This window comes from Scophthalmus maximus, chromosome 5 (assembly GCF_022379125.1).
Source record: "Scophthalmus maximus strain ysfricsl-2021 chromosome 5, ASM2237912v1, whole genome shotgun sequence".
In the NCBI taxonomy this organism is placed as follows: domain Eukaryota; kingdom Metazoa; phylum Chordata; class Actinopteri; order Pleuronectiformes; family Scophthalmidae; genus Scophthalmus; species Scophthalmus maximus.
The window spans coordinates 1,948,821-1,963,871 of record NC_061519.1 but is presented as its reverse complement, the minus strand read 5'-3'; the positions used below and the strand labels follow the sequence as shown (position 1 = coordinate 1,963,871).

The 15,051-nt window shown below is 44.1% G+C and overlaps 1 protein-coding gene across 9 annotated transcripts; it reads left to right on the top strand.

The window, feature by feature from the left end:
- Positions 1-646: 646 nt before the first annotated feature.
- topaz1 (testis and ovary specific TOPAZ 1) lies at positions 647-14,902 on the top strand. 9 transcript variants are annotated; one of them, XM_035635166.2, is made up of 21 exons: positions 652-1,189; positions 2,273-3,348; positions 3,437-5,057; positions 5,141-5,190; positions 5,569-5,642; positions 6,871-6,917; positions 7,010-7,074; positions 7,241-7,341; positions 8,133-8,219; positions 8,443-8,500; positions 8,675-8,826; positions 8,939-9,031; positions 9,134-9,243; positions 9,356-9,419; positions 9,535-9,706; positions 9,794-9,894; positions 10,157-10,322; positions 10,983-11,135; positions 11,659-11,862; positions 12,004-12,190; positions 13,334-14,902. In XM_035635166.2, the coding sequence occupies exons 3-21, from the start codon at positions 3,553-3,555 to the stop codon at positions 13,530-13,532; spliced, it is 3,588 nt and encodes a 1,195-aa protein (XP_035491059.1). In that variant the 5' UTR covers positions 652-1,189; positions 2,273-3,348; positions 3,437-3,552; the 3' UTR covers positions 13,533-14,902. The 9 variants fall into 9 exon arrangements, 8 of the variants coding, with proteins under 8 accessions (XP_035491055.2, XP_035491056.2, XP_035491059.1 ...); XR_004793968.2 differs by lacking the exon at positions 13,334-14,902 and having other exon boundaries at positions 647-1,164; positions 2,273-5,057; positions 11,659-11,677; positions 11,782-11,862; positions 12,004-12,064; XM_035635162.2 differs by having other exon boundaries at positions 650-1,164; positions 2,273-5,057; positions 11,782-11,862.
- The last annotated feature ends 149 nt before the right edge of the window (positions 14,903-15,051 follow it).

The following is a 15,051-nucleotide window of genomic DNA, read 5'->3' as shown; positions in this document are numbered from 1 at the left end:
GCTTCTACAATTATCTATAATAACTAATCTTCTGGGGCTGGTGGTGTAGTGGTTAGCACCTTCGCCTCACAGCAAGAAGGTTCTGGGTTCGAATCTTGGTTCAACCAGGGCCTTTCTGTGTGGAGTTTGCATGTTCTCCCCGTGTATGCGTGGGTTCTCTCCAGGTTCTCTGGCTTCCTCCCACAGTCCCAGAATGGGGTTAGGTTCATTGGAGACTCTAAATTGACCGTGTATGAATGTGACAGTGAATGGTTGTCTGTCTCTGTATGTGGCCCTGCGATAGGCTGGCGACCTGTCCAGGGTGTACCCCGCCTCTTGCCCAATGTTAGCTGGGATTGGCTCCAGCGACCCTTAAATGGATAAAGCGGTAGACGATGAATGAACTATTCTTCTTCTACTTGATTTTGTTCATTACATTCACTTTGTGGTTTGACGCATGGCGACAGTCGTGTCTGTGATTTGCACCGTTGGTTGACGATGAAATAAATGTTTAGCCAACACATTTTATCATAAATGCTAAAAAATATGAAAAACAAAAAAACTAAATCGGACGATTTAATTTGAAACACAACGCGCATGCGCACTGCGGCCCCGCACACCTTGGTTCCCACGTCAACCTGTAGTTCATGTATTTGAGCGGCAGGGGGAGATGAGTGGCAGATTCCGGGACCGGTGTTGACGCGGTCACACGCAGGTGCAACCGGAGCAAGTTTACGCTTCACGCGAAAGCACTTGTTTTAGCAACTAGGCGAAGGGAGCTTTACGCACGAGCTGTCGACGGCCCCGGTGTGTTAAGTGCCGACATGTTTCCGTCTTCTAACCGGGTGAAACTTAACCGAGTCGCGTTAAAAGACGTCGCTGTTGCGGCGCCTCGGCGGAGACGAGCCCCGGGGTCGCCGAGCAACGTTGCCGCGCAGCCCGAAGAGCAAGTGCAACGACAAGACGCCTCCGCCCCCGGCAGCGATGAAACGGTCCGCACCTTCCTCACGGACCGCATGGGCCCAAGCAACAAGACAGGAGACACGGCCAGCAGAGCCGCTGAGGGGGAGCCGGGGGACGATCGCGTAGGTCCGACAAAAGCAAAGAGAAGAAGGAATCACCTTCAGTCACGCAGGGAAAGTGTGGACAGTGTGGAGCTCGAACAAGAGGGGGCCTACACCAGAGGCAAGTATCTCCAGAGCAAGTGCAGGTTGGTCGCGCGCCCCCCCCCCCCCCCCCCCCCCAATCGACTGTGAAATTACTGGGGTTGGACTCCATTTAACATTAAAAACAAACACTAAACTACGGATCGTCTGGTAGGTTAAAAATGATTAGCTAACTTTGGCTAACTTGCATATTTGCTACCATTTCCGCAACGTGTCGAGATGCTAAGCTAACTGCGCGGCTAAATCCTGTCCTTACCGACCCCACTAGCTAAAAAGCTGCTGCGTTTTAGTTGCAAATGTGGTGCTACATTTTTAGCGCCAAAGACCACATTGAATGGCAGTCAGCGTCCCCTAGATTTAGTTTGATACACTTACGAACAAGCGCTACACAGTAGGTAGCAGGGAATTGGCTCAATTAGGTTGCATGGTAGTATGGTTGAGCATTTATTGCCAAAAAAATAAAACTTGCATATTTCCGTTGGGGTGGTGTAATCCACTTAACTAGTTCTCCTTTCAACCTATCTTATTTTTAAGAGGCGGGTTTAAAACACGACGTCATGGCATTGGGAGGATGTCCTTTGCTGCTCATTACTGGAAGTGGGAACCAGATGTTGTTTCTTTTGGTCAAATCTCTTAATCCACATCATGGAGACTTTTGAGTGTTGTAAAAGATTCTCTTGAAAACATGCCCAATGTAGTGTAAATGTCACCTTTGTTTCGACTATTTCTGTTTTTCGAGTGTGGTGGAACGGGCTCAGTGCTTTGCATTGTGGTTAATGATGTGAATAAAAGTCATCCACCACAGCTCCAGTTCTCCGCAGCCATGGCAATTACAGGCCGGTGCAACAAAATGAGGCGACGAAGGTGTTCCACTTTTGTTTGGAGCGAGCAACACAGAAGTAAAATTCATTCTGGGATGGGAAGTGTTTTCGAACTTTATATTTAAGTTTTATGTGCCTCCCCTAATCCTTTCGTTTTCCCAAGCGGTGGGTGAGATGGTTCTGAATTTAACATTGGTGGTAATCCATAATGCTAAGCAAAAATAAGTCTCCTAAGTGCTTAAATTATCCAGATGGCAAGTGTTTCAGTTTTGCACTGTTTGACTAGTTTTTTGTTTCCACTTACAGACAATAATAAGAATAGACACCCAAGCCCCGCTGGACTTGCTGGTTCAGAAGGGTCTTTAGGAAGAGCTGTCACAGCCTCCAGCTGTGATCTCTGTGGGGACTGTACATACACATCCCCGCCGAAGAAGACACCCGATAAGAATGAGCAGGAAAGCAGCAGCCCAGGGCCAGAGCAATCTACAGTTGGGTTAAAGATTAATAAAGGAAACCCTGTCACTGAGACCTCTAAGAAGAAAATCATATGGATAGACCAGTACCCGAAGGTAGCGCTTTGTGACGTAATCCAAAAATGTGACGTGAGCACTTACAATTGTGGCTACGTGTTACCGGAGGTTCTCAAGTCGCAGGTTGTGCATTGCTTCAAACGGGACATGAGAGCTGGATTTCGGTTTGCTCCCAGTTGTTTAGGGCATAACAAGCAAAAAAGTGAGCAGAGTGCTGTGGCAAAAAATGGCAAGTTTCGTCCCAAGGTTCAGACCCAGGATAGCGTCTGTCAGTCTCCAAGTCTGACTGAACATCAGAGACACCGGAAAGAACGCGCGGATGCAGGGATTTTATGCAGTCGCAACACTCATTTCCACAGGGGTTGGATAGATGAGGCGTCTGCAACTTGTTCTGCTTCTTTCTCATTAGGTAAACCTACAAACGAGGGGGACTGCAGGACTAGAATGTGGGACAGTGATGTTGAGGGGGACCCTGGGCCACGATGTGACCTCATAGGAGCGGACTTTCGCAGAGACAAAAAAATAAAGCTTGGCTATAGCCTCACAGATGGGAGTTTGCCTTCCACCCTTGACTCAGAAAGCATTAGCTGCAGTGATGCAGCAAAAACTCACGTTATAGACAAAGAGAAAACAAGTTCTGGGACCTCTGGTGACAGTCAGTCATGTCTAGAACTTGCATCTGGGAGCTGTAGCACGAACAGTTCAAGAATCAAGGAAAACTGCATCCACGAGAAATCTTGTGGTCAGATAGGTGAACCCAGAGAAACTGATGCAGCACAAATCACATCAGAACTCCTCTGCCAGAGGAACGAGGTGGACACCGATGGACCAGAGTCATTCACCTGCCAGAGAGTAAGGGGCTATTGCAGAACAATACGCTTTTCTTGTGCGCGGACATACATGTCTTGGCCTTTCTCTAACACCAATCGTTCATCTACAGCACATGCTAGCACTGCAGCCCATCAAGCAGAGCCCATTCATCCATCTGCTAGAAATGATGGTGACTCTCCAGTGAATCGAAATCAGTCAGGTTCACCAAGCAGCCAAACCAATGATATGCTCCCAAGCGCACCGCCAGACGAATCTTCAAACACAACCCAGCAGGTTTTCCATCAAAATGAAGATGAGCAAAAAGAGGATGGAGAGCGAGCTATTGCCAAGAGAAATGGGAAAAGACACTGTGATACATCATCATACTCTTTGGACAGCAATAACATGGAGTTTACACCTCACTTTAGGGACGCTGAAGAGTCATTAACCAGTCTGCTCTCGGACACGGCTACCCTCTCCCCCCCCGGTCAGTGTGGAGGAGAGCCTGGCACTGGCACAGCCTTGGCCTCATCCACGGCAGTTAATGGACCAGACACCGACAGCACTGCGTCTACCCCACCCCCCTCAGTGCTTGGCTTGAGTGACTGGGAAACAGCCACTGCTGTGTCGCCAACATCATCTCTCGTCACACACGGTGGTTTGAGCACACTCTCAGTTGCACCGTCCTCATCCAAACACACCATCAACGCTGTAGAAAAAACGTTGTTCTACTGTGAAGAAACCAAAATGACTTCATGTTGTTCTTCCCCCACATCTCCATCCGTTTCTTCACACAACTGTTTCTCCTTTAATTCATGCGAATCCTTCCTCCTCCTACCTCAAGATGAAGCATGGGGTGATGAAGAATTCCATGCAGGCAGAAGTCCACCAATCCTGGAGCCGTATTATAATGTAAAGCCTTTTAACCAGAACTACCTTGCTGGTTTTGGAAAACGCAGTTCATCATCACAAACCAGTACCAAGGAACAGTGTGTAGAAACAAACTCAAATGAGTATCTGCTTCCACCACTGCTCTCTCCTGTCAATTCACCTCAAGGGCACTCGGGTACAAGCTCCCTGCTACTGAGCCAATGCTGTTCAGAGGAGGAGGAGGAGGAGGAGGAGGAGATAAACAAAGACACCAGCAAACACGAAATGTTACCTGGACATCACATTCCGCAAATTGGTAACAGTGATCGTCTGCATCTGTACCATCACCATTGTGAGGAGGAAGAAATGGGAGGAGCCTCATCCAAAGTTGAATCTCTGATGTTTCACAGCATGGTCGGAGATGTGAAAGGTGGTTTCAGAGAGGAAAGCCAGGAGGAGACTGATTGCGAAGATGAAGAGGACCAGGGTAATGGGAATTCTGAACAAGTTCCCTTCGCTCCTAAACCAACAGCAAAGCTTATCTCCAGTGTTTTGACAGAACCCTGCTCTTCTCCCAGCAGCGATGATGGATCACTTTCGTCTCATAGAGACGCAAGACTCAGTCCATCTGAATTGGTGGGCAGTGAGTGGGATAAAACTAAAGTGGAAGCAGCCGGCGACACTGAGGCCACCATTTTGGATGAAGTTACAGCTTATGAACAGGATATCTTGCTTGTTGATGTGATCCAGGATGACCCCGAACTGTTTGAAAACTTGCCTGAGAAAAGTCTGCTAAAACTGGGCCCTGCAAGGGTCTGTGAAGCCCCCAAACCTAGACCGACTGCAGTGGTGAAAGTGCTGTCGCCAAAGACGGAACAAAGGTCAGAATTGTTTTGATGAATTAGTCACGAATGCATTTTTAGTCTACTGTCAGTGTAACGGCTATGTTTCTTTTGTGTTTCAGATTGTCACCAGTTATTGTAGATTTTCACAGTGACAGTCCTGATATCAAAGGTATGACCAGCAGTGTACCAGTCAAAATCACATTTAATAATATATATTTCAGATTTTGTAACATAATTTGGGGCTCGTTGCTAACTGGTACTGCCAGTACATGGGAATCACTAGCTCACGGATTCAAATGAAAAGGCAGACAGTGCCACGATGAGACACCTGAAGCAATAACACTGTGCAAAACGTTGTGAACATCTTCAACAGAAATAGACATTTTGTGTACATTTTTGATAGTAGACTTTATTAATAAACATGCTGTGATTTGACGGCTGATCTATAGCTCATTGTAGCTAAACGTGATCTTCCCCTTTACCTGAATGTATCGTATTTCATCCAAAGATCGTCCTGAGATTTTTTATTTTTGTGTGTGTTTTGCAGAGGGCAGTAAAAGCAGACCCTGGAGACCTCAGTGTAGCAGCAACCCTTCCACAGACGAGCATACCAGACACAGGGTAATGTAGTGGGTCTCCACAGCGCTGGGTCAGTAATGGAGAACGGTTTGGCCGCACCCATTATCATTCTGATAATAGGGGGGGAAAAATGGTTTGTATTTCTTTGACGAATCACAGTCCTCTTGGGTGGCGCTAAGCCCAAGATTTTGTTGAACATTAGCGCATGAGGAGGTGATCCCTGTCATTAAAATCCTCACAGAGAAAATGGCATCTTAATTTGATAATCAGTGCCCTAGAGGTGAAGCCTGCCTATACTTTAGCTCTGGAGGATCTCACTGGACCACAGATGTTGTTTTAAATTTATAAAAACCTGTGTCATAGAGGTTCCTGTGGAGTGGAACAGACCGGCACATTGGTCAAGTCAGTGTCACTGACACCTGATGCTGCCAGAGAAGAAATGTGTGGCATACTAACTGTATGTTGGTAGCTTGGAGGTGGTGGCTGCGAGTGAAGGTAACACTCGGATTGTTGATGGAAAAGAGGAGAATGCCATGTAAATTATGCGACCAATATCCGCTGAGACAGTGTCAAATATGCTGCTTTCAGACATGCACAGAAGTCTTTTCAGTTTTTCCTGATCTTCTCCGGAGTGGCTGTATGTGAGAATGCAAATGTTTATCTGGACATTGTCCGGAACTTTTCCTTCCCCATCCTCTAGAAAATCTTTCAGGGAATGTGAAGTGAGCCCGTGCAGCAGGTAAATATCTTGAGGATTCCGAGGAAGCGCGTCGGAGCTCGTAGATGACTGTGCTTTCTGTAGTTAAATTATCCTCTTGTCCTGCCTCCTGCTGCTCCACTCAGACAGCGCCACAGCATGTTCCGGAGATTTTTCTGCTGTCGTCAACGTGTCTGATTCGGATGATCTGCTGCATTCGTCATTTGTGACCAGCAATCTCCGGAGAATTTCCACGCACAATTTTGCATACATTTGTCCAGAGTTCGTCTCTGACAACAGCTGTAGTGGACAAGTTTTGCACATCCCAGAACAGTTTTTCAACACGTCATTTCAAGGCAGCAGACATTGGAGAAATGTGATCTCATGGACAGGGTGTCACTTTCATAAATGCTCTATGCCCTTAAAAATAAAATTTTCCAATGAAAAGAAGCGAGGAAAAGCATTTTAATGCACACTTACGTGACAGAAGTAAAACACACTACTACAGTAACATTGGGTCGACTACACTGAGATATTTAGATGACGTTGAATGTGTTTTGTGTTTTTGAACAGGGTCCGTCCGATGCCAACAATAATCTTATGAAGGGCGGCCTGGAAAGGTACCTGTTCACACACATCACATCAAACATTTCTTGGTCCCTGTCAATGTTTCACTGTTTTGGATAATCATTTAGTTTATATCCTGCAATAGGAACCAGCCCCTCCAGATGGTGAACTCCACCCGTAACACCCCCCTACTTCCGTACATAAGAAATGGTGAGGGGAAAATGAAAGCAGCATAGACGGTGACTGAAGTTTTAACTTGTGCCACGTCTTGTTTGCTCGGATAACAACACCTCTTTGTGTCATTAGATTGCTATCTTTAATGTTCAGTTACTTTTTCCCTAAGTGCAGTTAACAGTTTTTTTTCCCTTTAGTACAGTTGTTGCATGGCTGTTCCTTTGCTCCTCTGCTCTCTGCACAGGGCCGTGGATCACAAAGCCGGCAAATGTGACAGATTGCAGGCGCCAGCAGCTTAATTCTGTAAGTATTCAAAAAACGTAATTAAAAGCATCACAGTCTACTCACAAACCAAATGCCACGGATGGACGGAAGGACGGACAGACAGACAGACAGACAGTCAGACACTCTTTAATTCTGTTTATTGTTTAAAATATTAGAGCATCACCTGTAATTTTACATCATAGATATGAGCAAGCAAAGTATAATTGAATAGAATGGAAATACCTCATCTGTGCCTGGCGATTAGAAATTGGAAAATGTAGTGGAGTAATGAAAGTTTTTTTCAAGATCAAGTGCACGTTTAATCATTTGTGTCTTGGAATCTATAGAATTGTGTGTTAAATCTAAAATAATTGAAATCAATAACAAACTTTATTGTGAGCTGATAATTTTTTAGAAATCATAATGAGACCTGCAACAGTTAATCGACTATTAAATTATTCATCAAATATTTTGATAATTGATTAATCGGATGTAGTAGTTTTTATGAAAAAATATGTCAATTCTCTGATTACAGATTCTTAAATGTGAATACTTCTTTGTTTCTTTGCACATCTGTGACAGTAAACTAAATATGTTTGGTGTTTGGACAAACGAAACATCTTGGGGTTTGGGGAAACACAATCGTCATTTTTCACAATTTTATGATAATATTGAACTGCGTTTGGTTGGAGGCAGGAGAATTTTGCCTGGACATGTCCGAGTTTCAACAATGTGCGATAAAGATTTGGAATTTGATCGCCTGCCGCAGACACTGTTTTTAACGTTATTTGAGTAATGCAGTCACTTCAGTTTCTCTTCTGAACCCACAGTACTGCAGACAGTACTTCAGTGAATCTCTGTCCTGTGGCTTCAAGATATGTCGATTCCAGCATGTGCCTGTGGACGGGGATGAGAAGGTAGGCTAATAGCATAATTCATATTTTCCTAGCTTGACGAACCATGAATAAACTGAAGCAGTGCAGAGACGTCTTGTGTTGTCCTGTCGAGAAGTAGACAATGGCCTTTGAAATCTAGATGTGACGCAAGTCGGTCATGTCAAAGTGGAGCAATGCCTCATGCCAAAGCTTTTTGATTTGTGTTGATATCGGGGCCGCTTGACTGTTTTTCTGTCTCTTTCAGTTCTGTGTTGAAACTGTGACACGGTTCATTCAAAATCCAAAGTGTCTCCAGAAAGCAGGCAAGTCATCAAACTTCAAATGGACACTGCTTATACTGTTAAATGGGTGTCTTTATAGTGATGATCTGTTTTTCACATATTTCATGTTCCCCCTTTTTTTTTTTTTACCTTTACCATCATTGTGACGTTGGTCTGTCTCTTTTCACTCCATGACTATTTATCTTTCATCTACAGGAGCTGTGTTCACAGGCTACTACCAGAACAATGCGCCAGGAGTGTATTTCTCCATGCCAGTGTGTCTGTCCCTCCTCTGGGCTCTGCTCAAAGCCAGCATGGTGCCCGAGGTCCTCTCGGTCCTCGGTGTCAGCTTGGCCCACAAGATAGCGGTCAGTCTGGTTCTGATCTGTCCCGTTTCAGTAATGTCATGCTGCAGTACACTCTGTGATCCAGTAGAGGTCAGAACAATCAATAAAAACGTATGTCTTCCTCTCTCGTCAGCCTGGCCACGAGTACCTGCTGGCCCTCTTTAACTTTGTGAGAGACAAGGCTCTCGTGGGCTGTGTGCCTGAACTCTTGCAGCTCACAATCAAGGTAACTCAGTTCCTACGCAGGTTGTTTTTTTTTATCTGTGTGGCCGTAGGGTCTGTACTTTTATTTGCTATGCGTGAGAATTTATTTTGCACGTGTTGATAGATGGCGAGTGCAGGTCTAGTGCTGAGTTTGGATTGGCTTGAATGTGTGAAAAACACTCCAGAGTTCCAGCAAACGATCCGTTCAAACTCTCCTCTGTCAGTACCTGCCAAGTAAGTGGACTTCCCTCAGCTCCCACATATCAAACGCTATCAATCCCTCACTCTTATTAAAGTATTTATCTTTCATAAGCAGCTGAATGACAATTATATTTCTTTATAAAAGGCTATCTGCCTGTGCTCCCTTTCCTGAGTACCTGAATTTGGCCCACTCCATTGTGGAAATCGAGGTTAGTTCTTTACACAGTAGACTGATTATCTCAACTCCTCCACAGGGATGAAATGGTTCTTTTTTCAATCTGTCATTGTTCTTGGGGGCGTGCTTTTATATTTTCCTTCTGTCAGCTTTGTACCAAGCAAGAGGACTGGAGGCGGATGGGAAAGGTGTTCAGGTCTATCTGCCAATCCAGCCATCATCCCAACCAAGTGGAACAAGTCAGCGGTCGCATTGCCATAGCTCTCCTGTCCGAGAGCAAAGATAAGCTGTCACTGCCCTTTGCTGCCTTTGCTGAGACAGGTGGAACAAACTTGTCGATATAGGTCTTATGAATTTGTGATTATTGATGAGTCCGCCCTGACGATTTGGTTCATTCTCATTTTGTAGTGTGTAAGAGTGAGTGTGACGGCTTCCTGCTCCAGAGTTTTCTAGGCAGAATTGGCGTCTCGCTCATGTTGAGATACCACAAAACGCATCAATGGGCCAAGGTAAACAACCCATCCGGACAGAATGAATGAAATGGCCTGTACACTTAACATTTGAGAAAATTGGTTTCCACACCGTACAAAAATTTTACTTGATCAAATCATCTCTATGATGTCCGTTTCAATGGACTGGGTGACATGTGGAACCAATACTACGAATATACAGAGATGTGGTTATCTCCGTTTAAAATTCAAATTCAAGATGGCAGCAGTAGTTTCGTTAGCAAGTGTGTATTGCCTTGTGTTTCTTTGTCTATGAATGTAGGGTCGGAGGGTGGTGGAGGTGCTGTCCGTGTCAAAAGTCAGCTACTCAACGCTGAAGGGTTTGTTTGGCAATGAGGACGGAGCTTCGCGCTGTGTCCTGGTCACTGTGGCTACCGAGCTCTTCCTCCTGAGTGGCAGCGTGGAGGGAGCTCTGAACACACTCCGAGGTAACAGACGACACTCGGGGGCTAAACGGGTAGCTACCGCTGGGTTAGTGGATTCCATAATGCATCAGTACTCAGTACGGCTGTCACACTCGTGGGGGAAGCAGTTCCTTTTCCAACTGTGATTACCTGTTCTTATTTCAAAACATACAGCCTTCGAGTGCATTTGGAAACGAATTGTGTGTCATGTCTAAATTGTTTGAAATTGATTTTTGGGAAAAAAGTGGCAGCTAGTGCTCATGAAAACAGTTTTCAGGATTTAGGGTTCCATTGTGGAGATGTGTTTTCATGTACAATACAAAATGTACATGAGAACTAAGTGTAGTAAGATCATGGAATGGTGGAGAAAGTCGAAACTGCGATAAGTTGATTGATATGGTTTTGGGTTGTAGAAAACCTAATTGGGTTTTATATTTGTAACAATGGAATGGGATAACTACAACTTAAGCATATTTTGAAGGACTTTTGGAGCTAATATAGTTAATTAGACACTGCCAATGCTGAATCAAAACAAAAATATAAAGTAATCAGAAAGATTTAGTAATTCAATGTATTATTAGATGCAGTTAGAGTAGACGGTATAGAAATGCAGTTCTTGTTCCGTCCAAACAATTCTTTGGCAAACAGTTTTGACTTTGTTGTTTGTTCATGTATCCAATGCAGAAAACAATTGGTTCCTGAGCTCGCACTCTTGGCCATGCGAGCCTGCGGATCTGGACAATAGGAGTCACGTGTTGATGCGTCTGGCTGAGAAAACCTCTCATCGAGACACGCTGGAGGTTCTCTGCAATCTCCCTGGACTCAAAGAGCCAAACGGTGAGAGGACACAAACTTAAGATGATGAATTTCTATGAATCTGGAAAAGGGTCGAGTGAGGAGAGGGTGGGTGTCTTGTGGTGTGTGTCATTGTTTCCAAATGTCAGTTTCTGCCCATCAAGAATAATACACAACCCATTAGTTCTTAAACTAAAACAGGGCCAGCAGCATTTCCGTTGTTGGGGCTTGTAAACTCCAGAATAGTGTGGACGCCAGACATAAACATAGCAAAACTGATGTATTTTAAACCTAAAAGTTTAAAACTGATGTGTTTTAAACCTAAAAGTGGTTGCATTAAACCACCATATCTTCATAATTTTTTTACAATTCAGATAAATGTGTAACACACAGGGCCTTGGTCTGGCTTTTCTCAATAGCTTCTGCATATTTTAGTGTTTGTCCTGTGTCCATGACCTGTTTTGTTGGATGGGATTTTCTTTAAAAAATAAATTTTAAAAAGTAATACTCTGTTTTTGGCTACATATTACAAAATTATTGTTTGTGATTATGTTTTCCCCCCCAGAGCTGATTGATATCTCCAGGTACAGTCATCTGTTTAACTCTCATCTACAAGTGTGCGTGGACAGACAGGTCCTGCCTGTAGCCTCGGACACAGTGGACTTCATGCTCTCTAACAACCTTGCAGTTGACCAGGCTGTGCTGCAGATACTTTTGCACAAACTTGGCAAGCAAAACATCTGGCTCCGTGCACGGGAAGTCTTCAGACGTATGTATTGCATTCTGGACTCATTCAAACCGAATTACAGGGGGAAAAAATTATCATTTAATACTAAAAGATTTAAATGAGATCAGACAAATGGATTAGTAATTTTAACCCAATTGTTCCACTGCTGTGTATGTTCAACAGACTCTCTGAGTGTGGGGTACTACACTGGCGTGTCGGCGCCGCCTGGTTTCCTGGCACTGATCGTCCCCTGTCGACTGTGGGAAGTGGAGCTGGCTCTAGCCTTTGAGATGTTCATCGCTGTCAACGCAACAGATATCCTCCAACACTCAGACTCCTCCACTTCCTGTCTCAGCATTACTCTTAAAAGGTAACGTGTGTTTACGTGCGTCTGAGCGAGCCGTCTTTGCATCGCGTGAGCCGCGTCACAATTCAGGGGCCACATTCAAAGACCGATTGCATCTCAGCGCCGCCATTAGGCGTGTCCTATTTCGAAGGCTTTTTCAAATGTGTCCTCCCCAGAGTTCCCACGCAGTATGGAATTTAATTTTAGGCATTTCCAGGTCTTGATAAGTATGGAAAAATATTTGTTTCAAGACTGAAGTCTAAATTTGAATCAAAAGATTTTAGAAAACTAACGATCCGTCTCAATCTCTCTAGTCCAGTGAATCATTTTCCCATGGTCAGTGTTAAACATCGCCATTGCAACACACTCTGTACCTGCCACTACTGTACCTACAGAGCCGTAGTTCACATGACTGGGAACTGGCATTATTTAGATTATTCTGATGCAAGCTAGTTACTTTGTACTGTTTTTTCTTTCCCTGTTGATGATAAAATACACATTTACCCGAAATTTGGGGTTTTAAATATCAATATTTTAATATGAGAATCAGTCCTAGAGCAGGTAACGTCGGAATTGGAAGTATCAATCCGCACATGACAATCAACTTTCTGGAGAACACGTAACTTTCTGTGTATGAAGTGCAATGTGAAAAGCATACACATTTTAAAAAGATTTATTAACATAATGTTTACTCAATAAACATCTAGCTATTTGGACTCGGATGTCAAATGTGGTTTGAAAAATCTACAGAGAAGATGGAAATTTGAGTAGGGAAATGGTACGGAATTTTGAAAACATAACAGTAGCTGATGAGCGAGCTTTGACATGCAGCCCCTGAATTGGGGTGCCGCTGTGTTCTGAATAGCTGCTTTTCAAGACGTTTTCCTGAACTCTTACGGAGGGACTCTATGTGAGAATGCAAATGCCAAATCTGCCAATTTGCTCTGAACCTTTTCTGCCTTGTAAAAATGTCAGTGTGAACCCATGTGAGAATACAGCAGGAAAAACTGGAAGATTCTCAGCGATCAGCGACAATTTCCCTCTGCGTTTGTCACATGTGAATGGCATACCGGAAAAATGTCTGGACCCAATTGTCCAGACATTTTCCGGAGTCCATGCCTGAAAACGGCTCATGTGTTGTCATGCTCATGCTTCCTCCTCTTCCAGGACTCAAAGTGGCGAAGGCGAGTACCTCTCAGCTGGAAGCCGCCTCCTCTCTGCAGCCTGTGTCCCTCAGCCAAAGCTGAATGTTCACTACACAGCAGTTAACTCCTCACAGGAGCAAGTTTTCACTCTTGACATTTCCTCTGCCCGACGTTGGCTCCGCCACAATCATCTGTGGGCCAACGAAGTGTGGACACATTGACCCACACGGTTATTCCCCCTGCAGTCCCTGGAAGTACTTGAAACTCCTTCCGTTCCTTGACTATTGGAAAACAACCAATGAAATCAGGAAATCTAACCGCATTTCTGTCGTCTGTGTGTTTGCACAATGTTAATATTTCAATTATCACCAACCAAAGACTGATGCCAGAACTCTAAACCATTAACCTAAGTTTTTTGTTGTTGTTAAATCCTTGTTCATTCCTGGGTTCTTTTAGCTGATTTGTCACTCAGTGTTTGTGTGATTTACTCTTTGAAAAACAAGCATCATTTTGCAGTTGTTATAAGGATGAGAATTTGTTTACTTGATTGTAAATAACATCTGAGTGTAAATAGGTATATATTTATAGGGGTGTTTAGTCTTTTGACAGTATTATGTTACTGTATTATATTATTGATTGTTGAAACCTGAAGTGTTGCCAGTTCAAGAGCTGTGATTCAAATTTTCTTTGTATGAAGTTTTTACAAGAAGTTGTTCTGGTCCAAAAAAAGTTTGGTTCGCTTGGTTTTTCTTCACTTGACCCGTAACACAGATGCTTTACAGACTGAAACAGCTGCACCTTTGGTCTAACATCTGTCTTTGTACCAGGGATACTGTAAAGTGACGGCAGTGTTTGTTGCAGTTGCCACAGTTACTCACTGGGAGTCGTCAGCATTATGTCCCTGATGTCAAAGTCCATGCATCCACAGGAATTGTTCTGGAGAGAAGATTTCTACCCACATGATGTCTGCTACAGTGGCCTTGACCTCTTTGTTTTTTTATTTTTAATGTTTCCCTCTTTTTTGCAGCACCTGCCTGTCAGTGTGGGCGGTGGAAACTCGATTACTGGCTTATTGATCCTAGTCGAAGGGATGAAGCTTTTCTTCAGTGTCCTGCAGTGACACTGATTGGCCCAATGGCCTGATAATGCATGACTTTGAAATGCCAAACACAAGTCTGACTTGATGTCCACAGTCGGTTAAACTAAAGATGGTGCTCTAGTTGAAATCTGAACTTTGTTTTGACGTCCGGCTGACACACAGGTAGCCCTACAGTTTCTTCAGAAGAACGGACGAATAAGAAATGCAGCTTAAGCCATTCAGATAACATCCACAGCTATTACATTTTTTGGGTTACTCTCAAACGAAGCACAGCATTCAGGGTCCAGGTCACAGCTTGGCTCCATGGCTGCCATTGTCCCACATTGCCATTAATCATATGTAACATTTATGGATATTTAACCAGCAGCATATCAACCAGTTGAAATTCGCCAGTATTCAGGCCCTTAGCTCTCCAGTGTCTTAGGTGCGATGAGTAAATGTTCTAAGTTGCAACATGTGAAGCCGTCTTAATAAACAGCTGTTTTCACACTATAAAAGAGATCTGTCTTTTATTGTCTCTTTTCATTTGCTCAGAATTTGAGGTATGATAGCTGTCTGTATATGACTGGCACGCTTATGCACTGGGGGGGGGCGCCGTCTACACAGGTTCGGGGGGTTGGAAAGCGTGCTATTAAAAGGCT

Excerpts from the sequence above, each read along its gene's own strand:
- topaz1 (XM_035635160.2), top strand. The coding sequence starts at position 804 with ATGTTTCCGTCTTCTAACCGGGTGAAACTTAACCGAGTCGCGTTAAAA. Across the intron at positions 6,918-7,009 it reads ATGAAGGGCGGCCTGGAAAG|GAACCAGCCCCTCCAGATGG; the intron begins GTACCTGTTCAC and ends ATCCTGCAATAG. Across the intron at positions 7,342-8,132 it reads GGCGCCAGCAGCTTAATTCT|TACTGCAGACAGTACTTCAG; the intron begins GTAAGTATTCAA and ends CTGAACCCACAG.